Source organism: Pantherophis guttatus, chromosome 7 (assembly GCF_059756535.1).
Source record: "Pantherophis guttatus breed Tessera chromosome 7, ASM5975653v1, whole genome shotgun sequence".
In the NCBI taxonomy this organism is placed as follows: Eukaryota; Metazoa; Chordata; class Lepidosauria; order Squamata; family Colubridae; genus Pantherophis; species Pantherophis guttatus.
In genome coordinates this window covers 91588125-91616027 of record NC_142069.1, presented here as the reverse complement: position 1 = coordinate 91616027, position 27903 = coordinate 91588125, and the positions used below count along the sequence as shown (strand labels likewise).

The 27903-nt window shown below is 42.0% G+C and overlaps 1 protein-coding gene across 2 annotated transcripts; it reads right to left on the bottom strand.

Annotated features, from left to right (window-relative positions):
- Positions 1–82: 82 nt before the first annotated feature.
- On the bottom strand, positions 83–27903 carry MCM10 (minichromosome maintenance 10 replication initiation factor). Of its 2 annotated transcripts, none has more exons than XM_087874348.1 (20): positions 27718–27903; positions 26618–26652; positions 24436–24750; positions 23581–23685; positions 23006–23143; positions 21921–22092; positions 20488–20653; positions 17673–17840; positions 16350–16466; positions 14448–14647; positions 13409–13509; positions 12429–12533; positions 11608–11725; positions 8305–8527; positions 6756–6894; positions 6301–6419; positions 4909–5022; positions 4298–4443; positions 3365–3407; positions 83–1717 (listed from the first exon to the last, which is right to left on the bottom strand). In XM_087874348.1, the coding sequence occupies exons 2-20, from the start codon at positions 26622–26624 to the stop codon at positions 1634–1636; spliced, it is 2580 nt and encodes an 859-aa protein (XP_087730474.1). In that variant the 5' UTR covers positions 26625–26652; positions 27718–27903; the 3' UTR covers positions 83–1633. The 2 variants fall into 2 exon arrangements, with proteins under 2 accessions (XP_087730474.1, XP_034277982.3); XM_034422091.3 differs by having other exon boundaries at positions 12441–12533; positions 27718–27879.

Here is a 27903-nt window from a genome sequence, read left to right as displayed (position 1 = left end):
GTGTTCTAATAAAATTACAATTTTTTTTAAAAAAAAAAATTCAACCACTGCAGCCCATTTCAACATTCCGGTAGACATATGCTAAGATCTGCCGATCGATGGCAATTTTATTTATCGGAAGTGAAGGGATTAATCGGAGAAATACAGATTGGAAAAAAAAGAAAGACACACGGCCAACAAACTATTCAAATGATCAACGTAAATGATTCCACAATGGAATTAGTCTCAATATATAGAAAACACTAGCAAAGTTTCAGTACCAATTCCTATACGTCAACTCTTCTTAATTTGGAAGAGCTCACGATTTCTTGACACACTTTTATCACATTCAGGGAGAGGTTGAAAAAAGCCAAGAGGGCAACTTCAGCAGCATAATCAAAACCTTGTCTCCTTTTTTTTTAAAGAGGCACCATGTTGACTTTTTTGCCCATCCCAGGGTGCCTCTGGAAACATTATTTCCAGAAAAAATCCTTCCTGTTTGCCCTTCATAACTCTCCACGCACTCTTTCAGGGTTTGAAGATTCAACTTTGTAAACTATGTTAAAATACAACATTCAGCTGCCCTTACTAGTATGGCGGATAGTGGCAGTGGATGCTGGAACTTGTAGTGTGTGTTTTCTGAAACATCATCAGCAAACAGATGTTAGCTTCCTGGATTAAAACAGAATTTAAAAAGCGAAGCTCGTAAAACACAGGCTCTCTTGCTTTTATTAAAATCACAAGGGTCTTCTTTCAAACACTTGGGTACATATATCAAGGTTGCTAAGGTTAAAATCCAACAGTCACACAGGTGTGCTGTTAATGATCCAACATTAAAGCAAGGAGGATTTTTAAAACATCCTATTTCAAGGGATGATGAAGCCGTAACCACAGGAGTGTCCAACCTTGACAACTTTTAAGTCTTCAACTCCCAGAATTTCCTCAGCCAGCCATGAATTCTGGGAAGTTAAAAGTCTACAAGTCTTAAAATTGCCAAGGCCAGTGTTTCTCAACCTTGGAAGCTTGAAGATGGGTGGACTTCAACTCCCAGAATCATCAGTTGTCCATCAGTTGGTGGTGTTGTCTATCCTACATTGTTCTATCTCGTTGAGTGGTCTACTCAATCAAATGCCTTCTGTTTGTCTGAAATGATTTTGGGTAGTGTTTCTCAACCTTGGAAGCTTGAAGATGGGTGGACTTCAATTCCCAGAATTCCCCCAGCCAGCGCTGCTGGCTGGGGGATTCTGGGAGTTGAAGTCCACCCATCTTCAAGCTTCCAAGGTTGAGAAACACTGCTTTAGGCGAAGACCTATCCGGAGGATTTCTTCAGCTACAACTGAACCTCAGAAAACAAGAGTGCCAATATTTTTTCAGCCTCATCCTGAACTGCCAAAATCTCAGAGAAAGTTCCAAAGAAATGGACTTCACGGTTCCATTCTAAATACGCCACAAACTATCCGAGAAGACATTTCTTCCCAAATCCAATGAAGGACGAGCATTAGCCACATCCCTATCACGTTTCAAAGGAACAGAAAAAGTTATTCGGATCGGACTGTCGTTCGTAGAAGGAAGATGGCTGTGTGAAAACGCTTCACGGAGTTCTGAAGTTCTCCAGAGGGGAAATTCAATAGCCAAAGGCAGGATCCATCCGCCATTATTTCATGCTGTTGAGAAACTGGGCGTGTTCTTCTCCTCTTGGCAGGAGAGTTTCTGCCCCGATTTTGGGGCCTTTCTTCTCCTAGGAAAGGAAATGTCCCGTTAGCTGCCATTGCTGTCCATCAAAATAAGCTTCACAATCCTTCCCATCAAAATAAGCTTCAATCCATTAAAGGTAAAGGTTCCCCTCGCACATATGTGCTAGTCGTTCCCGACTCTAGGGGGCGGTGCTCATCTCCGTTTCAAAGCCGAAGAGCCGGCACTGTCCGAAGACGTCTCCGTGGTCATGCGGCCGGCATGACTCAACGCCAAAGGCGCACGGAGCGCTGTTACCTTCCCACCAAAGGTGGTCCCTATTTTTCTACTTGCATTTTTTACCTGCTTTCGAACTGCTAGGTTGGCAGAAGCTGGGACAAGTCACGGGAGCTCACCCCGTTACGCGGCAATCGGGATTCGAACCGCTGAACTGCCGACCTTTCGATCGACAAACTCAGTGTCTTAGCCACTGAGCCACCGCGTCCCAGTATCAATCCATTAACCCATAATTTTTATTTATTTTTTTGGCTTTAATTTATATGCCGCCCTTCTCCGGAGACTCAGGGTGGCTTACACTGCGTTAAGCAATAGCCTTCATCCTTTTTGTATATTTATACAAAGTCATCTTATTGCCCCCACAATCTGGGTCCTCATTTAACCTACCTTTGAAAGGATGGAAGGCTGAGTCAACCTTGAGCCTGGTGGGATTTGAACTTGCAGTAATTGCAAGCAGCAGATGTTAATAAGATGTTAATAACAGTGCTTTAGTCCACTGTACTATAGGCTCTTAATTCAAATCCATTATTCTTAATGGATAATTCAATCCATTAGCCCATAATTAACTGTAGATACAGGGATGGTGTCACACAGGTCTTCTCAGGACAAGTTAGCTTCTAACAACAATCCCACCCAAATGCAATTCCAATTCAAAATATTTTTTTATGAAATCTCCCTGAAGTTACTTCCTTGGAATTTTCAGGCCACGAACTTTAGACTTTTAATGTCTGGATTTTTCTGAGCGCATAAAATAATCTTCAAAGCTAAGGCTTCTTATACAAGAGACTATTTGTGGCCCAGGGATGAACTGTGGGGGTCCTTGGTGCTCTCTGAACTTGGTGGTTTTCTTGCAGATGTTTTATTACCAAACTAGGTAACATCATCAGTGCTAGAAGGGAGAGGGGTAGATAGGGGGAGAAGGATGATGACAACGACTGTGGGGTCCCTGGTGCTCCCTGAGCTTGGAGGTTTCCTTGCAGACATTTCATGACCCAAGTAGGTAACTTCATCAGTGCTATAAAGGGGTGGAGTTTGCAAGGAGAAGGAGGACTGGGGGATCCTTGGTGCTCTCTGAGTTTGATGGTTTTCTTGCAGACATTTCATGACCCAACTAGCTAATATCATCAGTGCTAGAAGGGAGAGGGGTGTGGACAGGAGGAAGAGGAGGGGGAGGAAGAGGAGGAGGACTATGTGGGTCCTTGTGCTCTCTGAATTTGGTGGTTTTCTTTTAGACATTTTATTGCCCAACTACATCATCAGTGCTAGAATCCCACCCGTTCTAGCCCTGACAATACTACCTAGTTTGGTAATGAAACGCCTGCAAGACAATCACCAAGCTCATAGAGAATACTGAAGACCCTACACAGGACTTCCTTTCTAATCCAATTTTGGTAGCAAACCTTTGGCTGACTCTTACCTTGAGCATTCCATCACGTTCCCATTTAAAGAGGCCACAATTACTGAAAGAGGAAGAAGGCAGAAAAAATAATGATCATCAAGATTCATTTCGTGTCTTAATAATAATAATAAGAGGACAAAGCCAAGATCGTTGATAGAAAGTCTGGTGTTAAAAACGATGCCCTGGTGTGTTTTTTCCCCCCCATCGCGTTTTAGTTTAAGAGACTGGACAAGGGGCACCCCAATCTTCCATCAAGGATAACCTCTATCTTGACGGAAAATATTCCATACAGAATAAGTTATTTTTCAGGGGTTGCAAACAGAAGTTGTTCTGATCTAGTCTTCCTTAGGAAGCATGAAGCGAAGTCTTAATTCCGCCCAAACTTCTTTTATTTAAACGACTATGAATTACGGTCATTCACAGTCAACAAGGCTTTGGCAAACAGTCTTCCAGAGGAATGCTTATCAACACCCACCGCATCTCCCTTGGAACGCTGCCAGAGAACCAATCTCCAAACGCAGGGCAAGGCCAAACTTGGCACAGAGTCTCTTAGAGTCACGAACAGAACTTTCCAACCTTGAATCAACCAAATGAACTAATCGCTTCCTGCAAAAGCCCACGTCCCGTTCGCTCCTCTTTTATGTCCTGTGGGAGGGGCCAATTATGTGTGGCCTTATTCCCGAGTCGACCCTGCTTTCTTAATTGTTCTTGTCTTCTGGCAGCTCTGCGCATGCACACACTGGGAACGGGCTCAAGCTGTTCATCTGTCTCGCTACTGTCTATCTCCCTCTCTGCCTCTGATGCAGAGCCCTCGTCCGAGCTTTCCCCAGCCCCCAGAGCTGGCCCAAGTTCCTCTCCAACCTCCTCATTGTCCAACTCTGCTGCCAGCTCTCCGGGCTGCCAGCGGGCCACAACAAAAAGGAAGACACCCCCCGCCCCCACTTTGCATACCTGCAGTGTTTTTTGGGGAGCTTGTCCAAGGAAATGGCTCTGTTCCCGCAGGCACACTTGAAAAATCTCTTCATCCCGTTGTGCCAGTGGTAAGCGTGACCTTCCGCCACGCACGAATCCAGCAGTTTGAAATAGGTGTAGTTGCACTTCACGGGTGAAAAAGAGAAAAAGAAGAGACGCAGTTTGAGGAAAAAAAAATAGATGCATGTGACAACTGTGGCGAGATTATTGTATGCGCCAAGATGGAAGAATAATGAAATACCTAGAATAGAGGATTGGATTAGAAAAAAATGTATGGGGGTTGAAGAAACAGGCAAGCTAACCAGTTTGGTGAAGGAAAAAATAATAAAGACTCTTCTAGAAGACTGGAACAATTATATAGGGACTTTTTGTTGAAAAGGGACTGATTATTTATGAGTCTGGGGATTAAAAAGGGTCAAAGAAGAAGTGGGAAGAATAAAAGGATAATTACTCAATAGAAGAAAGGTGGAAGTCATAATCCTTCCTCTTTTTTCCCTTCCTCCTTTTTCTTTCTCTCTCTCTCTCTCTCTCTCTCTCTCTCTCTCTCTCTTTCTTTCCTTCTTTCCTCCTTCCCTCTCCAGTTGGCCTACCGTTTTGCAAGTTGCCACACGGCATTTCATTTCTCGGATGCTCCTCATCTTGTCTTCCATTTGTTCTTTTTTCACCAAGGGCTCGAAGTACCTTTCCTGCATCTCAGCCTCAAACTGTGATATGGGAATGAGAGAGAGAGATTGAACTGGAGATGATAAAGTTTTAATCTTGCCATGTAAAATAACTGGTATAAATAACATGAGTTATGCTGAAGACAAATTTCCTTCCTTCCTTCCATCTTTCCTGTCAGAGTGTTTACAGTGTGATTGCTAGTTTGAGACAACCCAGCCTTACAGCAGCTGGTCACCTGTTAAATCATCATTACCTTAACCCACCCACCCTTCCTTCCTTCCTTCCTTCCTTCCTTCCTTCCTTCCTTCCTTCCTTCCTTCCTTCCCTCCCCATTTCACTGATACTGTTTAGGATACAAAAATTAAAACCACCCCACATCATCGGAACCCCTTAGTTAAAACAGGAAACTCCCCAAACAAAATGCCAGCATCAGACTCCAAACATCCTAGCTCAAATGCCTTGGGGAGAAAGTTATTTTTATTATTTTTTCCAAACAAGGAGTTGCTTAAGAACCTGAATAAGAAAGTATATTTAGAAACCATGATTATTAAAATCTTTGCCTAAACGTTTAAGATGCATGTAGCAGGAAATCTTTCAGCTTTTCTTTGTTTTACGGACCTGGGAAGATTTTTAATTTGAGGACTGCTTGGATGTAAAAAGCCATTGGAAAGTTACTTTTGCTTCAGCATTATGGCATTGCTGAGGCAGTCGCTAAACGAGGACCTGTATTTAAACCCTGGAGTACAATCACTGTCTCAAAACCGGGTCATAAACACACAAACCAGTGTGCAAATTTCCTTGAGATATGCCAAGTTTGGATGGAAAGTCCTGTCTGTCAAAAAGAAAACTGGGAAAATTTCTAGCTTAACATACTTAAAATCACTTTAATGGTTTTTTTCCACCCATTGATAGGTAGGACTCTTACTTCCTACTTTACCCGCAACCCAGGGTTTAAGGATAGCTTTATAACCAGCACCCCAAGTTCTACTGTAAAATTCATTCAAATTGGATCACCAGGTTTTTTTTTTTTTTAAAGTTAGAGTTGTACCCTTCCAAATTGCCCAATAGAGTCCATCCTCGTTTAGCAACTTTTCACAGCCATTCCAGTTACGAAGGTGACGAAAAAAAAAATACCTTTACGATCCAATCTTCCAAATTTAAAAGTGCTTTGATGATCGTTTATGGCTTTTGCAAGTCAGTCCGTAAACACAAAAGGAAAACGGATGCCAAGACCGTAAGCACAGCCACAGTTTGGCTTCGTCAGTTCCTTGACGGATTCTTGGCCGCTCTCCAAACGGTTTTACGTAGGACGGGCTCACCTCCTTAAGGACACCGTTGTGTTTTGAGCGAGCATTCAGGATCTCCTGAAACTCCTCCGATTCCAGGTATTCAAGCTGCTGGCGCCGTTTCTTTTCGACGGGCTCTAATATTCCCCCCTCTGCAGAAATACACAACACAAATTCAAGTAGTGTAGCTGGGCAAGAAGATTCCTTTAATTAGCCAGTCTTAATTGTTTCGAGGATCTGTTTAACTTGTTAAACTATGACATATTTTATCTCTCTCTCTCTCATCTATCTATCTATCTATCTATCTATCTATCTATCTATCAATTTATCTATCAATCTATTTATCTATCAATCTATTTATCTATCAATCTCACTTAACAAATGTCTCGTTTAGCAACAGGAATTACAGTTGTAGCTGTAAGTCAAGGACCCCCTTGTAAATAGACAAACAAAAGGATAACCGTCATCGGATCTAGGGTTTTCCGCACCTTCTGAATCGGCGATATTTTGCTCCACTCTTTCAAAAATCCCTGGAACGTCAAAATCTGATCGTTTCCGTTTGACGCTGTTGGGATCTACTTTGGAAAGGATCTGGCCTTTTGCGCGCAGTTTCTTTATCGCTGCCATCTGAAAGAAAGCCATTAGAAACACAGTCAAATCTCGTGCGAAAAGCCAGCACGACAAAAGGAAGTTACATCCCGAACACCGATGGAACAAGGCCTTTCAGAAACCATAATTTCTAAAATGTTATACACGTCCAACACTCACAGATTTCCCCCCACAAGTTAAATCTGCGAGATCATAGGTTATAACAAGAAATTTAAACCACCCAAAGCGTGCCACGCATCTTAAGTTTTTTCCCTCTGAACAAAAGAAAAAAGAAAAACGAGGAAAAAGGTTTTATACCATTTAGCATCCAATTCTCCATCCGTTTTTCAAGTAGAAATTTGGGGGGGATTCTAGAAGGAACCCCAATTAATATGTACCAATACGTCATTCAAAATGAATTTGGAGAATTGGCAGAAAGTTTATCAAAATGGCTAAAAAAAAAAAAGGTTAGCAGGCAGTGCTGGGAATCAAGATCTTAAAAGGACTAACCTATCAACCAATTCATCCTTCACTCTAATAATTAAAATTAAGCAAAGAATATAAGTATTGATTTTTTAAAGACTATTTATGATTTTCAGAGGTTTTAAATATTATTTATGTAAATTAAAGAAAGATTGTTATATATATTGTATTTCCCCTTGTCTACTTGAAATAAATTGGAGGTTACTTTTGTTATATATTTGATGGATTATTTGGTTGCCGTTGGCAGCTGTTATTCTCCTCCTCCGTTTCCTCTTTATGCTAACTTGTACTTTAATGTTTGTTTTCAAAACTGAATAAAGACATATATATATATGTGTGTGTGTGTGTGTGTGTGTGTGTGTGTGTGTGTGTGTGTGTAGGTCTTTGGTTATTCGGGTCTTCTCCCACGTAAAATTGGAAGTGTCTTGGCAATGTCCAATTTTACGCGGGAGAAAACCCGAATAACCAAAGACCTATATACAAACACCCGCGAAAACCTCAGAAAACACACACACAGACACATACTAGCTGGATACCCGAGCACGAAACTATGTGATCAAGCTTGATAAATCGACACTTACAGCTTGAAAATTCTCCTCTCCCCTTCTTTCCCTCAGGCTTTCCCCACAGAAGCCTCTCCTATTTTATCCCTTTCTCTCCCTCAGAGCATGTTAATAATAATAATAATAATAATAATAATAATAATAATAATAATAATAATATAAGAAATACTAATGATCTGATGGTCATTTCGAAAAATCCTTTCTTAGCGAGCACCTAGAAGCCAAGAGGAACATATGTGCCAAATTTTAAGTTTGTAGGCTTTACGGTTCTAGAGATTTCGTGATTACGGCGTGAGTGGTTTTCACGTTTATATATATAGATATATAGATATAAAGAAACGGCTTCATTTTATATCCTGCCTTTTTGCACATAAAGGAATTACGAGTTGGGGGTCTCCGTTACCTTTTTGGCTTCTGCCAAGCGGCTCAGTTTGGGGGCCGGAGTGGGGCAATCGTCAAAGAAGAGAACGTCGTCCCCTTCAGAGAGACCCGAACCAAGTCTGGGGGTCTGGGGGCTGGACAGTTGTCCAGCTTTAGGAAACTCGGACGCTGGAGTTGGGGACTGCAGCACAGCCTGCCCCACAGAAGAGACTGGGGTCTTTTTAACAGCAGGGTCCTGAAGAAATCTGCAACAAAGTGGTGAAAATAAAAATTATAGTTTTGAGTGAAGGAGATAAACTCCAGGAAGCATCTGCTCCAATGTCTGTTTTGAGCATTTCTCGGGAAGTGATGGTGGTTTGTTTGTTGATGACAGTTGCCAAATCCTGGATCAGACCCTTAGTCGTCGTCCCCCTCCCCCAAACAACTCATTCCCACAATGCTGTCCAACTATGTAGTAAGGCTGTTACTATTCTCCTTCCCATCTTTCCTATCTCCTTTTCTTCTTATGGCTAGAACTTTGTTGCTTAAGATTTATATTGTTTTATTTAGTATCCCAGTACAATTTATGTTGATTGCTTATTTAGCATCCTATAACACTAAGCATTGTATCTTATGATTTATGACGAATGTATTTTTATGATGACAATGAACATGATTTATCACTTGTATGTACAGAGAGGGTAAGCACTGGAGACAAATTTCTTGTTTGTCTAATCACACTTGGCCAAAGTATTATTCTGTTCTGTTCTATTCTATTTCTATATTCTATATTCTAATCTATTCTATTCTATATTCTATCCTATCCTATCCTATTCTTACTCTATTCTTCATTCCAATATTTATTCTATTCTATTCTACAGTGTTTCCCGGAAAATAAGACCCCTGCCTTATATTTTTTTGAACCCTGAAATAAGCGCTTGGCCTTATTGCCATGCGCTCAAAAGCCTGATTGGGCTTATTATCAGGGGAATGTCTTATTTTGGGGGAAACAGGGTCCTCATTTTCTGCTTCAATTAATTTCTTATTCTCCGAGTCTTTTTTGTTTTGTTTTTTTGCAAATTATTTTAACAAAACGAAAATACAACACCCAGCCAGCTTTTTCAAATTTCATCATTAACATAGTTTTCTATGCAGGGGGTCCTCGACTTATGACTGGCTGCTTAACAACTGTTCAAAGTTACGACAGACCTATAGGGAGGCTATTTACCGCTCGGATTCAGAGATCCGACCGTTGCCCCCCCCCAGGGGTCACATGATCAAACGTGGGTCACTCAGCAACCACGTTTGCACGGGGTTTGTATAGGGTTCCACATTTGTAGAGGGTTGCATGGATGCCTGTTTATCAAACATGTGGCTGCATTTTACACTGGTTTTGCTGAAAACCAGCGCTTATATACTATTGGTTTGATTAACGACCATGGCGTTCACTTAACAACGGCTGCCAAAAAAAGATTGTAAAATCAGGTTCGTAAAATTTCATGTGTGACCCATTTTATGATCGTTGTGGCTTACGACCAGGACAGCAGGTTCCCTTATGGTCGTAAGACAAGAACTGCCTGTACATATTTTATTTTAAAGACAATTAAGTTTGATAGAAGAATCTGGCAAGCTTCCCACAGATGTCATTTTCTAAGCAACTCCACATAATAAACCCTTCTGGTTTGCATGGTTGAGAATGGCTGATGCAACCAGCCTCTGTTAACAAAATCCACATTGCATTTCCCCCCCTAGTTAGGTAAGGCAGCCTTGAAACGAAACCTATCAACACAAAGAAAATGGATCAATATCCGAGATCATCAGAGGATGACATAATTAGGAAAATTTGGGATTGGGCTGAAATGGACAGATCTGTAAAAATTAAAGATAAAGAAGACTTGAAATATTAAAGGACATGGAATAAATTTTATGAATGGATAAAGACAAGAAGTAGAAATGAGAGGGAAGTTTATGAATGTCTGTACAACAAAAATGTATAAAACTATGGATATAATATGGAAACATTTGTAAATAAGCTGATGTAAATAGAAATTTAGTTGAAGTTTTCTTTTATTTTCTCTCTTTTTTTAGTTGTATTACTGTAATTAATACTGTACTCTTAACATAGCACAGTTATAGTTATTAGCTTGTATGTTAAGATTTGCCATTGATTTCTCTCTGGCTCTGCCTTATTTGCATTGTTATCCTGACAGTCTTTTCAATAAAATAAATAAAATAAAATAAAAAATAAAATAAAATAAAATAAAATAAAATAAAATAGAAAAGGAAGATCAGCTCAAGTGGTGGCAAAAATGGGAGAACTAAAACTCCATTTAGGAACGAATTAGAAATTAAAAATCAGCAGATCTTTCCTCAAATAAAAACAAATCCTGCATAAAACATGCGAATTAATGGAGCTGATGAAATCACTTTGATCTCAACGAGCCGGAGAGAAAACAAAACATTTTAAAATTTACGTCAGAATCATTGATGTGGCCCCTGTGAAAACAATGGCTGAGGGCTTGTTCAGTAAAGCTTCTTAGCTGTGTATATATAAAGTCTGAAAGAAAGAACATTCCGGTACATTCTGGAATATTGTGTTCTTTTTCTGGAATGTGCCACAACTTCTCCTTCTGGAAAAAACACAATGCTCCTGAGGCAGACCATTCTGGCACAGAAACAACATGTTTTATTATCACGACCTTGGGGAGAATGGCATATATTGTCCAAATGTTTTTTGGGCTCCATCAGAGATAGCTGATGATCTCCCCAAAAGAGGTTGACTTAACATTTCATAAAAAAGTTAGAGACGCAGTGGCTCAGTGGCTAGGACGCTGAGCTTGTCGATCGAAAGGTCGGCAGTTCAGCAGTTCGAATCCCTAGTGCCGCATAACGGGGGGAGCTCCCATGACTTGTCCCAGCTTCTGCCAACCTAGCAGTTCGAAAGCACGTAGAAAAATACAAGTAGAAAAATGGGACCACCATTGGTGGGAAGGGAACAGCGTTCCGTGCGACTTTGGCGTTGAGTCATGCCGGCCACTCGACCACGGAGACATCTTCGGACAGCGCCGGCTCTTCGGCTTTGAAATGGAGATGAGCATCGCCCCCCCTAGAGTCAGGAATGACTAGCACACATGTGCGAGGGGAATCTTTAACATTTCATAAAGTTGTTCAAAACTGAATTCTGATCAAGCGATCATGGGGATGCTGCACATTTCTCAGTGCTGTTGCAACATCGAATAGTCGCCACTAAACAAATGGTTGTAAGTCAAGGACTAAAAAAATAAAATAAAAATAGGACCATTAAGCCATGTGTTCCTACAGAACAAAATGGAAAAAGTGTTGTTACCTTCTTTGGATTTCATCAGATCTTCGTTTCCGGGCCGCCAACATTTGTTGTTTCTGTAGCTTCAGCAAAGCTGAAGGAGAGATGGAGTGGATAACTGAGGTTGGCTTCCCTGTAGATCCTGAAAATGAAAGAAAGAAAGAAAGAGAGAGAGGGAGGGAAGGAAAGAAGGAAGGAAAGAGAGAAAGGAGAGAGAAAGAAAAGGAAGAAAGGAGAGAGAAGATAGAAAGAAAGAAAGAGAAAGAGAAGAAAGAAAGAGAAGAGAGAGAGAGAGAAGGAAGGAAGAAAGAAAAGAAAGAGAAAGGAGAGAGAAAGAGAAGGAAGAAAGAGAGAGAAGATAGAAAGAAAAAAGAGAGAGAAGAAAGAAAGAAAAGAAAGAAAGAAAAGAGAGAAAGAGAGAAGAAAGAGAAGGAAGGAAGAAAGAAAGAAAAGAGAGAAAGGAGAGAGAAAAAGAAGGAAGAAAGAAGAGAGAAGATAGAAAGAAAGAAAGGAGAGAGAAAACTGAAGATGTGACATCCGAAAGTTGCTATTCCTAATCAACTAGTCTTTGATTTTCCTTGAAGACGTTTTGTTTCTCATCCAAGAAGATTTAGAGGAGAGGAGGGTAGAAGTGGGAGGGAGAGGAGGAGAAGAAGAAGAAGAAGAAGAAGGAGCAGCTTCTTCTTGGATGAGAAGTGAAATATCTTCAAAGAAAACCAAGAAAGAACGGTGTCCTTTTTAGAAAAGCCCCTTTGGGACAACCATGACCTGGATAACCGAGAATCTGTGACAGCTCTTCTCAAACCAACAAGCCAGCATGTATCCCATGTTCCTTTCCGACGTACCTGATGCCCCACCTTGGGTGAAGTGTTTATTGAGGTTCCGGGCTCCAGACGAGGGCATCGCCAAGAGTTCCTTGAATTCTTCTGAACAGGGTGGCTTTCCGAGACCTAAAACGGAACCACAGATGAGATGGAGGAAGCTCTTCAACTTCAATTTCAGGTAGTCCTCGACTTACCACACTTCATTTAGAGACCGTCCGAAGTTACAATGGCACTGTAAAATGCGAAATTTCAAAACTTCCGTTGCAGCATCCCCCGTAGCCACGTGATCCAAATATGGAGACTTGGCCACTGGCATGTACTTATGACAGTTGCAGTGTCCCTGGGTCAGGTGATCTCCTTTTGTGAGCAAAGTCTACGGAGACGCCAGATTTCATTAACAACTCCAGCAAGGAAGGTTGTAAAATGGGGCAAAGCTCCGTTAACAATTGTCTTGCTTAGCAATAGGGTGGATTTGATTTAAATCGAGTTGATTTAAATCACAATTTAAATCATGATTTAAATCGCTAGTAAAAAGGCTTGATTTAAATCAACTTGATTTAAATCATAATTTTTAAAGAGCAACTGTCATCTCTGCTACTCCTTTGACCCGCTGTTGACTCACCGATAGTCCCAGTGTTGCAGAATATACGGCCTCCTGCTACATAACTAAGCTCCATTTCATGCTGAACAAACTAAATTGTTTATGTATCTTAAATAGAAAACTATCTTACGATAGATTTTTACCCCAAAAGTTTTTTATTAAAATAAATTCGATAAAAATAAAAAAAATCCGATTTAAATCAAAAAAATCCGATTTAAATAAAAAAAATCTGATTTTTTTGATTTTTTTAAAAAAAAATCATTGATTTTTATCCACCCTGCTTAGCAACGGAAATTTTGGCCTCAACTGTGGTCGTATAAACCGAGGACTACCTCTTTGGGAAAGAACCAGGCTGAAAGAACCTGGCCTATCCAAGACAGGAAACAGAAGGAGAAGTTACCCAATTTTTCTTTGGTTTCCTGCAGAATCGCATCCACTCCTCTCACAACTAAATTTGTCAACGTCGTTTGGACTTTCTTTTTGGGAATGGCAGCTGCGGCCCTGAAGTGGGGGACACAAGAACACAACTCAAGGCCTGGAAATCAAACCCACACGTCTCTGTTTAAAACATTACAATTAATTCTGATTTTATGGAAGGAAAAGTTCTAGCTTGAGTCTCTCCTTGATCGGTTTCCATCCAGCTACTCTAATCTTTATGGCAGTCCCTTAGATATTGACATGTTACCCCTCGTCCTTCTTTTCATGTCTAATCTAATGAAAAGAAAGACCAGGAGTGACATGGTAGCAGAGTTGCAATATTTGAGGAGCTGCCCCAAGAAGAAGGGGTCCGCCTATTCTCCAAAGCACCTGAAAGGCAGGACAAGAAGCAACGGATGGAAACTAATCAAGGAGAGAAGCAACCTAGAACTAAGGAGAAATTTCCCGATAGTGAGAACAATTAACCAGTGGAACAGCTTCCCTCCAGAAGTTGTGGTTGCTCCATCACTGGAGTTCTTTAAGAAGAGAGTGGACAACCATTTGACTGAAATGGTACAAGGTCTCCTGCCTGAGCAAGGGGTTGGACTAGAAGACCTCCAAGGTCCCTTCCAACACTGTAATTTTGTATTCTGACATGATAGCTGTCTTTCAGTATTCGAAGGGGTGCCATAAAGAAGAGGGGGTCAAATTATTATCCAAAGCACCAGAGGACAAGAACCAATGGATGGAAACATATCAAGGAGAGAAGCAACCTGGAACTAAGAAGAAACGCCCTAACGGTGAGGACAATTAACCAGTGGAACAGCTTGCCACCAGAAGTTATGGATGCTCCATCACTGGAGGCTTTTAAAAAGAGACTAGATAGACACTTGTCTGAAATGTTGGACTAGAAGACCTCCAAGGTCCCTTCCGACTCTGTTAATCTAATTAAACCAAGATCTGGATGAGCAAACTCTGGGGATCAGATCACCCTTAAAAAGGACAGAGGAGCATTTTCTTACACGGAGGCAGCGTAAGCCGCAGAGGAAACTCCTCCGTAGTAAAAACCGTCTTGGCAGAGCTTCTCTTTCAAGCCGAGGTTCCGCTTGGCCGACCGTTTCGGTGCCCGGGTGGTGGAGAAAGTAGACTGCAGGTCTGCCCTCTTCGAGCTCCGTTTTCGATACTCGGATTGTATGTGATACTGACAATACTCACACTCGCTCTGGAACAGGAGACACCAATTAAGTCCGTGAAACTGAGACGCTGATCAAAAATAATATTTTTTTAAAAAAATAGAATTGAATGGGAATTCTTTATTGGCCAAGTGTGATTGGACACACAAGGAATTTGTCTTTGGTGCCTACGCTTTCAGAATAGAATAGAATAGAATAGAATAGAATAGAATAGAATAGAATAGAATAGAATCGAATAGTAGAATATAGAAAATGAGAATGGAATGGAATGGAATAGAATCGAATAGAATTCTTTATTGGCCAAGTGTGATTGGACACACAAGGAATTTGTCTTTGATGCCTACGCTTTCAGAATAGAATAGAATAGAATAGAATAGAATAGAATAGAATAGAGTAGAGTAGAGTAGTAGAATATAGAAAATGAGAATGGAATGGAATAGAATAGAATTCTTTATTGGCCAAGTGTGATTGGACACACAAGAAATTTGTCTTTGGTGCCTACGCTCTCAGAATAGAATAGAATAGAATAGAACAGAATAGAATAGAAAATAGAGTAGAGTAGAGTAGAATAGAATAGTAGAATATAGAAAATGAGAATGGAATGGAATGGAATAGAATAGAATAGAATAGAATTTTTTATTGGCCAAGTGTGATTGGACACACAAGGAATTTGTCTTTGGTGCATACGCTCTCAGTGTACATAAAAGAAAAGATACGTTTGTCAAGAATCGTAAGGTACAACACTTAATGATAGTCATAGAATAGAATAGAACAGAATAGAACAGAATATAATAGAAAATAGAGTAGAGTAGAGTAGAGTAGAATAGAATAGATTAGTAGAATATAGAAAATGAGAATGGAATGGAATGGAATGGAATGAATAGAATTCTTTATTGGCCAAGTGTGATTGGACACACAAGGAATTTGTCTTTGGTGCATGCGCTCTCAGTGTACATACTGTAAAAGAAAAGACACATTCCTCAAGAATCGTAAGGTATAAAAATAATATAATATAAATTAATTATATAATAATATAAATAGTAAATAAATAGATAAACTCCATTTGCAGCTAGCCAGGATTCCCCTTAGAGGTTGAACATGCCCTTTAAAGTGGGCAGAGGAAAGTTATTTATTCAGTATTAATTTATATCCCGTTTTTACAGGCGGTTCTCAACTTACAACCATTTGTTCAGTGACCGTTTGAAGTTCCGACAGCGCTGAAAACAGGGACTTAAGACCGTTTTTCACACTTATGACCGCATACCTGCAGTCACGTGATTCAGAAGTTTGGCCACTGACTCGTATTTATGACGGTTGTAGGGTCTCCCGGGGGAGGGGAAAAGGGGGGTGTCACGTGATCCCCCTTTGCGACCTTTTGACAAGCAAAGTCGACGGGGAAGCCAGATTCGCTCAACAACCGGGTGACTAACTTGTCAGTTGCAGCGATTCATTTAACGACCGTGGAAAGAAAGGTCATAAAATGGGGCAAAAGTCACTTAACAACTGTCTCCCTTAGCAACAGAAAGACTGGGCTCAATGTGTGGTCGTTAAGTCGAGGAGTCCCTGGATTATTTTAATAAATGAAATTTGTAGTGAGAGAGAACTCAGTACTTGGCTATCTGTGGTTATCATTTATTTTTAAATGATTTCATGATCCCCCCCCCAACTGTAATTTGCAGGTAATTAATATCTACCTGTATGAAAACCTGGGAGCCCAAACACCCTTTTTACCTGATTAACTATCTGAGTACAGGGCTCTCCATTTTTCTTCCTCGCTTTACAAGTCCCCAAGTCCATGGCTTCCCCCAAAATCAGGATCTTTTGAGGATGATCGACGGATAGAGACACCTGAGGAGAAAGAGGGAGGCAGCTTTTGCTTTCAAGAAGCTGAACGGATTTATATCCAACGTTGTTACAGATTAAGGGCCCTTATCAAGCAGATATTTTCTCAGCCATTTTAATCACATTTTTCGTGGCGGGAGGAATGCAAATATTGTGGCTTAGTTTCTTGGGAAAAGGAGCTTTGATTTTCCTACACAAAAGGCTTCGTGGCAGCCCGATGGGGAAGATTTAATTCCGCTAAAATGATTCTGATGTTCAGCAGCTACTGAGATGTTTCTCCTACTCTTCACTTCTCCCACAAACGCCGGTGCAAGAACAACCATGTTTCAATCTTTATCTGGAACAAACCAGCTTTGTTTTTCAGGATCCGAGCTGGGTTGGTCACCGGGACCAGAGGTTTTATCTTCCGAGCTTTGGGATTTGTGTTGGAGCTCATCTTCAGCAAAGCACAATGGACAAGGACACACATTCAATTTTGCAGCTAAGTAAGATTGTTGGACGGGCAGGGACAAAAACAGCCAGGGAAATGATGGAAACAGGCCCCCTGTCAGTCAACAGGAGTGCTGATTTACCACCAGCTTATCAAGTACTTAGAAGGTGAGAGTTTGGCAACATTAAATCAACAACTTAATAGTTGGCCATCAACACCCCAATCAACAACTAAAAAGCATCATATAAATACCACACACAGAACAGCAAACACTCCGCTAGAGAGAAGTTCCTTGAAGATGGGCTCCAGAAGTCCGTAAGACAAAACCTCTCGACCCAGATTGGATCCTGCAGCATTTTCCTGGGACACATAGATTTCCCTTCATTCAACTTTATTTTTGTTCTGCAGACAACTCCAAACACTCAAATTGTGTCCGGATCACAATCTGTTCTGGGCATGGAAGAGTTTGTGAGTGGAAGGGCCCTCTCAAGAAGGTCCTCTCCCAAGAGACAGCCCAATTGCTCCTCAACACTATTCAGAGAACTTTCTTCTGGCCTTCAGCCCAAGGATGATAGCCAACAGGAGAGCAAGTTCTCCTATTTCACTTCAAGACTGGTTCCCGAGTTGAGAACCCCTCAGAAACCTAAGAGAAGTTCACACAGATTTCTCCTTTTCTTCTCCCACCATGAAAATCCATCCACACCTTACATTACAGAAAATGGTTGTGAGGTGTTTGTTGAGGTAAAGATCAAGAGGCCTTCTGCCGCAACCTTTATCCATACCTCCTCTGATCCTTCCTTGGGTTTCATCTGGTTAGCGTTGAGGAGGCCTACAACCATGCCTTGATTTGTCTTCCAGTGCTCTTTGTGTACGTCGCCAAACAAGAAGAGGGAGACGGACCTGCTGAAGTCACGCAGGTCGTTCAGGTGCCAGATGCTGAACGTTTTGCCCTGGAAGAGACGAAGAGAAAAAAGCGCCTTCCTACATTAATTTGCAATAATAGGTTTACGTGGTGAATTGGTGGCGCAGTGGTTAGAATGAAGTATTGCAGGCTGACTCTGCCCACTGTCAGTAGTTCGATCTTGACCGGTTCAAGGTTGACTCAGCCTACCGTCCTTCTAAGGTCAGTAAAATGAGGACCCAGATTGTTGGGGGCAAAAGGCCGACTCTGTAAACTGCTTAGAGAGGGCTGTAAAGCACTGTGAAGCGGTATATAAGTGCTATTGCAATATTTTCCTTCCTTCCTTTCTTCCTTCCTTCCTTCCTTCCTTCCTTCCTTCCTTCCTTCCTTCCTTCCTTCCTTCCTTCCTTCCTTCCTTTTCCCTTTCCTCTGAGCACAGTGGTGAGAATGCAGGATTGCAGGCTAAACTCTGCCCACTGCCAGCGGTTCGATCCTGACCGGCTCAAGGTTAACTCAGCCTTCCGTCCCTCCGAGGTGGGTAAAATGAGGACCCAGATTGTTGGGGGCAAATATGCTGACTCTGTAAACCGCTTAGAGAGGGCCGTAAAAACACGATGAAGCAGTTTATAAGTCTAAGTGTTATTGCTATTGCTAAGTTATTGATATCGTTAGATATTTGGTTAATTGCTAAACCTTGGACCATTCACCTTCTATATATGGATAGAAGACTGTGCATGTCTTTGACTTACAACAGTGACCGTTCAGTCATTTAGTGACTGAAGTTACAACGGCACTGAAAAAAAGTGAGTGATGGGCATTTTTCAGACTTATGACAATTGCATCATCCCCATGGTAATTTACATTCGGATGCTGGACAACTGGTTCATATTTATGACGGTCTCAGTATCCCGGGGTCACATGATCCCCCTTTGCGACCTTCTGAGGAGCAAAGTCAATGGGGAAGCCAGACGTGTTGCTAACTTAACCAACTGCAGTGATCCCCTTGACAAATGTGGCGAGAACGGTCGTAAAATGGGACAAAACTCATTTGACAAAATGATTCTCTCAGCACGAGAAATTTTGGGCTCGATTATGACCGTAACTCAAGTACGATACTTGTCTCCCGTTTAGGGAGACAATAAGCGAGGCATTTAATGAAGGGCAGATAGAGACTAGAGCGATGTCCAACTAATGCAGAATTGTTCGGTCGTTTTAAGCAAAATGGACGATTGATGTCTTTCATTCCGGCGACCTCTCTGAGAATCATGCAAGATCAACAGGAGGCCAAAAGAAAACAAAAGGATCGTTTTTTAAAATTTCTTCTGCCCAAATATCTTATCAAAGAAGAGTCTTGTTTACACTACCTTTGATAACACCTCTGTTACAGTCCTAGAAAAATATGTTCTGATGCAGCTCCCCAAGCACGACAAACCCTCTGAAGTGAACGCAAAGATTCCTTTAATTAGGAGCACCAGCAGCCCTGGCAAAAAATCTCTTTCTCACAGGCTAACAACTCTATCCGTGTGATGACCAGGGGCGTGTCACAAAGGCAACACAGCCAGAGAATAAGTATGAGTCCTTTTATTAGCTCCAACTTTGTCTCCAACGTCCCTTTTACTCTCCGGTCTGGAGAAAAACTCTCCCACAAAACTGGAACAGCCGTTGGCTGAAAATACTCCCGTCCAAGCGTTATAAGCAGAAAACTTCCAAATATAAATCCAACAAGGCAAGCTAAAGTAATCAATCCAGCAGGGCAAGCAAGATAAGGAGTTCCAGGAGTGAAGTAGCACGGCAGTAAATCAAACCAGTTGGAGGATGCCAGGAATTCAGATAAAGCAGTTAACACAAAATGAACTCAGTGTTTGTTCCCGACAACCGATCCTCCTGTTTGCCTCTCCTTTAAACTCCATCCCCAGGTGTGCCTTGTGAAGGGAATTGGGGCCCTTTCCTCCCTTGTAAGCCACGCAACCCATGTTGCTCTCTTCTCCGTTCTTCCCTGTGTGCCATAGGATGAGGAGGGAGTGGGCCTTGGTTTTCATCTGAACCTTGTTCTACCTCTCCCCTGCTCTGCCCAGCCTGACTTTGCACTTCCCCAGTTTCCTCCACAGCCAACGGAGCCACTCTCCCGCTCTCTATCAGCTGTTCGTCTTTCCCCTCAGATTCAGACTCCGACGGGGGCATAACAATCCGTCCGGAAGATGAATAGTTGTCTGCCACACCTATTCATCTCCGCCCCCTGCCTTTTATCCCCAGAGCTAGGGTGGGGCTTCGCTAGCAGAGGCTGCTCTTCCGTCCCAAGGACCGGCCCATAGATTTCCACTGCTCTCCTCTCCTCTGCCTTCTGCGCATTTGGGCATCAGGCATTGGACCCATCTGTTCCTCCTCTTCCTCATCAGCCACCTCCAGACCTGGAGGCTGTTGTCTCTCCATCTGAGGGCTGACGGACGACCTAGACTCCGCCTCTGACAGGTCCATTCCCTCTTCCCCCTTGGAGCTTATGCCGTGATGCTGACCCTCACTCCCACGCCTCCTCCTCCTTTGATTCGGGTGCTGGAGGGGCTGGCGGCTGACAGGCCACAACAAAATACAGCAAGTGAGAAATTCATAGGAATATATGGCTTTTTTCTCTGGCCAGCCAGGGATGGAGACGGTCAGCAGAAGGCCGAAGAGACCCGAGCAAACATTCAAGCACTTACATTGTTGATGCTTTGAGGAGTCATTTTCTTTATTATGACACCAAAGGTGACCCAATCCATTTCTTCAAGATTTGACGATCGGAGTTTGTCTTGTACCTGAGACAGCCTAATCAGCTTCCGCCCGGTCATTTTCCTCTCCATCTCGGTCGAAGAGACACGAGGTTTTCTGCAAAGAAATCAGAAATCCTCATCCTGCCTTAACCGCCCATCGCTTGACACAACCAGGAGGCTGAGTGACAATAGCAATAGCACTTAGATTTATATACCACTTCATAATGCTTTTACAGCCCTCTCTAAGCGGTTTAGAGAGTCAACCTCTTGCCCCCAACAATCTGGGTCCTCATTTGACCCACCTCGGAAGGATGGAAGGCTGAGTCAACCTTGAGCTGGTGAGATTCGATCTGCTGAACTGCAGCTAGCAGTCAGCTGAAATAATCTGCAGTACTGCACTCTAACCACTGCGCCACCTCGGCTCAGGAGTTTCCAACATTCACGGTGGCGCAGTGGTGAGAGCGCAGTACTGCAGGCTACTTCTGCTGACTGCAGGCTGCCTGCAATTTGGCGGTTCGAATCTCACCGGGCTCCAGGTTGACTCAGCCTTCCGTCCTTCTGAGGTTGGTAAAATGAGGACCCCAGAGCCATAGGCTGACTCTGTAAACCGCTTAGAGAGGGCTGTAAAGCGGTATATAAGTTTAAGTGCTATTGCTATTTATCAAAAATACTCAGCCAAAAAAGTCTTGCCTAACAAATTCGGCTCCTTAAGAACTCCTTAAATATTTTTTTTAAGGAATTGAAGAAGAATTTTTTAAAAAAGCCCAGACAAGTCCTTAAGATTGAAAACATCATGCCTGGAAAAGTATTAGAGAGGTTTTCAAATGCTTCTCGTGAGTAGTTAGTCCTTGGCTTACAACCATTTGTTTAGTGACGGTTCCAAGTTACAATGGCACTGAAAAATACTGAGTTATGATCGTTTTTCATACTTAACAACGGTTGCAGCATCCCTGTAATAATCCAATAATCGAAATTCAGATGCTTGGGAACTGACTTATATTTATGACGGTCGTGGTGTCCCGGAGTCACGTAATCTCCTTTTTGCGACCTTCTGACAAGCAAAGTCAATGGGGAAGCCAGATTCACTTAACAACCGGGTTACTAACTTAACAACAGAAGTGATTCACTTAACAACGATGGCAAGAAAGGTCGTAAAATGAGGCAGAATTCACCTAACAACTACCTCGCTTAGCAACAGATATTTTGGGCACTCAATTGTGGCCGTAAATCGAGGACTGCCTGTAATACATCCAGAATAAAACTATGCCCTTGGTGTCGATGACAGAATTGTTCTTAACAAGAAATGTATATAATTACCCTTTGTGGTCCACATACCATTTAAAAATAATTAATTATTAAGTTATTCCGGATAGTTTGCTCACCTTAATTTCAAGCCAGAGTAGATTTCCACAGACACATTTTGATTCTTGATCTCGGAATTTTTTGTCACTGGAATTTTCTTACTGGAATCCGCAGCGGGTCTGTTTCCAACCACAGATTTAAGTGGCTGAGAGAGCAGACTAGGCATAGCTTTTGAAGTGTGGTTCTTATTCACTAAGAAACAGAAGACAAAGAATACCCCATTATCCCAGAAGAAAACTGAAAAAACAACATGGAGGAAAAAAAGACTTAAAAATGGAAGCTTTTTTCTCAAACTTCTCCGTTTAACAATAAGTAATTTTTCCCAGGGGAATAAAATTGCAAATCAGCCACAATCAATTCTGCCTGCAGGTGTATTTTTTTCTTCCAGAAAATATTTTTTTAAAAAATAAAATAACAGAAGATGCTGGCAGCCCCAAAACACAGATAAATATCCCCCCCGCCCCCCGCATGCATAAGTCATTCTGATTTACTTTGCTCTTTTCAGCAAGAGATCATGCTGGAAAAAAACTGTGTCCTTCTCCAATTTATGGTAACATTTTATATTCCAGATGCAGAATGTAATCTGCACGAGCCTATTTGCATTTTACTAGATCAACTCCCGAGCCGTGAAGGCACTGCCTTAAAACAACATGTCTTCACCCTTTCAAAGATATGAAAGAAGCAGATTTTATAACAGAGTAACAGAGGAGGATGGGACCTTGGAGGTCTTCTAGTCCAACCCCCTGCTTAGGCAGGAGACCCAGACAAATGGCTGTTCAGCCTCTTCTTTACAGCTTCTAGTGATGGAACACCCACAATTTCTGGTGGGAAGCTGTTCCACTGGTCAATTGTCCTCACTGTCAGGAAGTTTCTCCTTAATTCCAGGTTGCTTCTCTCCTTGATTAAATCGTTTCCATCCTTCTTGTCCTGCCTTCGGAGAAAATATGGACCCCCTCTTTTTTGTGGCAGCCCCTCAAATATTGGAACACTGCTACCATGTCACCCCTAGTCCTTCTTTTCATTCAACTAGACATACCCAATTCCTGCAACCGTTCTTTTTACAACACTCTGCCAGAAATCAAGCAGAAGGAATGGCTTAATATACCTGCAATCATAGATTTTGATTTCTGGAACTGGCTTTTTGGCAGGGCTAAAGCAGGACTGTTCAGCTGGGCTGAAAAAGACGGGCATTTTTGAACCTTGGAAGGAGTCCTTTCCTTAATGACACCAGCGGTTGATTTCCCTGATCAAAGAAATCAAAAGAATTTATTAAAATATACAATAGGGAATTGAGATATTTTACAGCCAGTAACCTTCCCCTGGAGTGGGGTGGGAATGGAGATTTTACAGTATCCTTCCCCTGCCACGCCCACAAAGCCACACCACGCCCATAGAACCTGCAGTAAAAAAAATTAAAACCCACCACTGCGTGGGATGCTCCAAGCAGCTGTAAGTACAGCTGCAAGCACCCACAGTTGCAAGCACCCATAATGTGATCACTTGTATTGAATCTGAAATGTATACACGACGTCAAAATATCACAAGCATTTTAACTATTCTATTGAATGCCGGCGTTCGTATAATTTTAGGAAATTGCTCGGGGTTACAATGAAATGTCCACAGGATAAAATGCGGGATCGCACGTTGGAGAATTGTCAAAAAGGGAAAAAACGCAATTACCAGATGTTTTCTTGCAGGGATCAGAATCAGCTGGCTTTCCTATCGCCGTCCTTCCCAACTGCTCCTGCAATTTTTTCATCTGCTCTTGCAGCTTTCTCAACTCACCTGCGAGGCGAGAAGAAGAAGACAGACAAATATCATTGGAAGCCCAAGGTTAGGTAAATTAAAAATTAGGGACACCTCCCGTCCCCCGATAAACCAATATTTAATGCACCAGGAACATCTGAACTGTTTTGAGTTTGCAGTTTTGACGCCATTTCTTTAAACTGTTCTGTTCTGACCCAGCTCCCCAAACACGACAAACCCTCTGAAGTGAAATCAATGATTCCTTTATTAGGAGCGCCAGCAGCCCCGGCAAAAAGTTTCTCTCTCACCGCAGGCTAACAAGTCCAGCCGGCCGGAAGATGAATAATTGTCTGCCACATCTATTCATCTCCTGCCTTTTCTCCCCAGTTAGGGTAAGGCTTCGCTAGCAGTGGTGGCTCTTCCGTCTCAAGGACCGGCCCATAGATTTCAACTGCTCTCCTCTCCTCTGCCTTCTGTGCATCCACGCATCAGGCACTGGACCCAGCTGTTCCTCCTCTTCCTCTTCAGCCACCTCTAGATCTGGGGGTTATTGACTCTCCATCTGAGGACTGATGAACAACCCAGACTCCTCCTCTCTCTCTCTCTCTGACAGCTCCATTCCCTCTTCCCCCTCAGAGCTCTCAGGTTGCCTTGATGCTGACCTTGACTCCCACACCTCCTCATCTGATTTGGGCAGCCAACAGGCCACAACGTGCTAAAGATTTTTGAGACAAAACCCCCAGATTAGATCACTTTTAACCATCAGAATTTAAGAAGGTTTCAAGAGACCTTGAAGATCTTCCTTGGAAGGTTCTTTCACTTGATCAGGAACTACAGGACGGGACATCTTCTGAACGTTTCCTTCTTTCTTCTCTTCCTCCAACAGGTCAGTCACATCCCCAAACAGCTCAGCCATGTTTTCTTGGCTAGCAGTGGAGCCCTCCTCTCCCTCTTCCACCTCCTCGGTGTAAGACTCGTCGTCTTCTGCCTCAAAGAGTAAATCATACTCATCCTGATGGTCAGCTGCTCTTTCCTTCTCTGCCGAATCTTCTTCTGCTTCATTCTCCTCTAAGAGGGAAGCTAACAGGTCTAAGTCATCAGCCCCTGGAAGGAAATGGATAACGGCCCAGTTAGCAATGATCCAAGGGAGCAGCCTTTACAAACACTTCCACCTCCAGCTATTCAAACCAAGTGAAACGTAAGTATAATTTAACGTATAATTGCATCCCTGAGAAAGTTTCCTGTTTTCCTCTCTTGTTCAAAAGCAATGCCAATTTTCTCTTTAAATATCAACAGAGGGATGCCAGCTCAATTTAAAGCTGTCTTGGAACAGATTTAACAGATTAAAAGAGTTGGAAGGGACCTTGTAGGTCATCTAGTCCAACCAAGCAAGAGACCCTCCACCATTTCTGACAGAGGGCAGTCCAATCTCTTCTTGAAAGCTTCCAGGGATGAAGCTCCCACAGCTTCCGAAGGCAACTTCTGTTCCATCAATTGATTGTCCTCACTATCAGAAAATTCCTCCTTATTTCTAGGTTGAATCTCTCCTTGTTCGGTTTCCATCTATTATTCCTTTAGGTGCTTTGGAAAATAGCTTGACCCCCTTCCTCCTCTCTGTGGCAGCCTCTCAAATATTGAAAGATGCTATCCTGTCTCCCCTGGTCCTTCTCTTCACTAGACTAGCCAGGCCCAGTTCCTGCAACCGTTCATCGTATGTTTTAGCCTCCAGTCCCCTAATCCTCTTGGTTGCTCTTCTCTGCACTTTTTCTAGAGTCTCAACATCCTTTTTATAGTGTGGTGACCAAAACTGGATGCAGTACTCTAGGTGTGGTTTTACTAAGGCTTTATAGAGTGGTAGTAGTACCTCACGTCATCTTAATTGTACCCCTCTGTTAATGCAATTTAGGGTTGGAACGATTAACTCCTTGTATGAAATATGCCCAGACGTATGATTAAAGCAACCACTGTACAGGATTCTCCATTTACAAGAGTTACATGATTTAGCTGCTCCTTTTCAGTGCTCTTGAAAAATCTCCTGAGTTTCCATGGGGGAACTGATGACGTTACCTAGTTTGGTAATGAAATGTCTGCAAGAAAAAGATCAAGCTCAGGGAGCACCAAGGACCCCAAATGTGTGTTTTCCTCAGCCTACATAATAGCCAACAGCTATTTTGGGCTCAGTCGTGGTTGTAGGTTGAAGACTATCTTGTATACATGCATCTATATATACTTGGCCAAAAGCTACACTCCAAGATGGACAGGGCTGGGACAAATAGGAATAAATACATAAATAAATAAACATGAGCAGCATTATTTCCTGGGTTTGCACAGTATACCTAGAGGCTCAGGAAAACACATATTTGGGCTCCTTCGTGCTCTCTGAGCTTGGTGGTTTTCTTACAGACATTTCATTACCAAACTAGGTAACATCATCAGGGCCCTCATGGAAACTCAGGAGATTTTTCAAAAGCAATGAAAAGTAGCAGCTAGAAAATAATAGGAATAGAATAGAGCAGAGCAGAGCAGAGCAGAATAGAATAACAGAAATGGAAGGGATCCTTGAGATCTTCTAGTCCTACCCCCTGTTTAGGCAGGAAACCCTATACCAGCTAAATCATGTACTCTTGTATATGGATAAATTATGAACCATTTCAGCTACAGTGGATAACGAATCGAATGGAATAGAATAGAATTCTTTATTGGCCAAGTGTGATTGGACACACAAGGAATTTGTCTTTGGTGCATACGCTCTCAGTGTACATAAAAGAAAAGATACGTTCATCAAGAATCATAAGGTACAACACTTAATGATAGTCATCGGGAACAAATAAGCAATCAGGAAACAATATCAATATAAATCACAAGGATACCAGCAACAAGGTTAAGTCCATGATCCGGCAGAATCCTGCCCAGTGCTAAATGGGATATGATAAATTAAAAAAAAAAAAACCCACGAAAATTCAGTACTCACCGTCCATTCTTTCAGCAGAAAATAATTCTTGTTTTCTGGGAACATAAAAGCAACAGGAAAAACTAATAAATATGGGACTCTCATACAAGTAAAAGGGCGAGGAAGAAGAACATAAAAATTTATTCGAAGCTGTTGCGAGAAACCATGCATAAAACTGAGCGTTTTGAAGTAGGAAAAGCGCCGGGGGAGAATTTGAAGTCCAAAGAGCTGAAGGTTAAGCTTAGCCGAACTTTTATTTTAAACTGCAATATATAAATAACTCAAGGAATTGAAAATTGCCACTGAGGATATATATATATATATTTTTGATACAGTCTTGGAGAATTTCCTTGGTCAAATGAGAACCGATAATTAACAAGGCATAATTGGTAATTAACAAAACATAACAGATAATTAAATGTTTTTTTATTTATGCTTTTCTACCATGTAAGATGCCCAGTAGTCATTTTGGATAGTGAGATGTCTTGACATATAAATTTAAGAAATGAATAAATACATTCTTGATTTGTAACTAAATCCAGAGACGAAGAGAAGAGAAAATGCAGAGGTGGCAAAAGATGGGAGGGGAAGACTTCAACTCCCAGAATTCCCCAGCCAGCACAGCTGGCTGGGGAATTCTGGGAGTTGAAATCCCCCTCCATCTTTAAAGTTAAGGTTGAGAATCATTGCAATCAGCCAAAATATCCACTCTATGGGTGCAAAACTCCACCCTTGCTTGAAAACCAACCCCAATAACGAAGATTTAAAATTTTAATTTGCCATTTTCCCCCCTTTCCTTGCACAACTCCCATTCCTGGGATTGAAACTCATTTTTTTAAAAAAATTTACTCTTTCCCCAAGTTTGTTGAGGGGCAAAGGCTGAGATTGCACCCCATTCCAAGGGAAGTTGCAAAAAGCACACTTTTTTGCAATTGCAACTCCACTTTCCGGATCAGCTGCTTGGAATTTGGGTGCAAAATCTTTGCAATATAAATTGCTTATCTGCCCTCTTTTGCAGCGCCGGGGACCCTTCCAAACCTCTCTCTGCCCAATGCATGGGCTTGCAATTCCCTTTTTGCAGCCCGTTCCTCGCTGTTTTGGCGAAGCTGCGACTTTCTTACCTAGATTGCAAACTTTTCTCTTCCGCCCAAAAAGAAACAGCGCTGAAAACCCGCCAAAAGTTTCAATTCCGACCCGCCCCCGACGCGTCTGCACGCAGTTCCGGGCATTAAACCAGGGATTTCTTTGTTAGTATCTCTATGGAACTCCATTGGGAAGGATACAAAGAGCGAGGCCGAAGCGGTTCC

What these genes read in the sequence shown, in the direction of transcription:
- MCM10 (XM_087874348.1), bottom strand. An exon ending in GTACTCAGATAGTTAATCAG is followed by an intron (nt 14,648 to 16,349) that starts GTAAAAAGGGTG and finishes CTCCTGTTCCAG; the next exon opens with AGCGAGTGTGAGTATTGTCA. An exon ending in TCTGATGAAATCCAAAGAAG is followed by an intron (nt 8,528 to 11,607) that starts GTAACAACACTT and finishes ACTTTGTTGCAG; the next exon opens with ATTTCTTCAGGACCCTGCTG.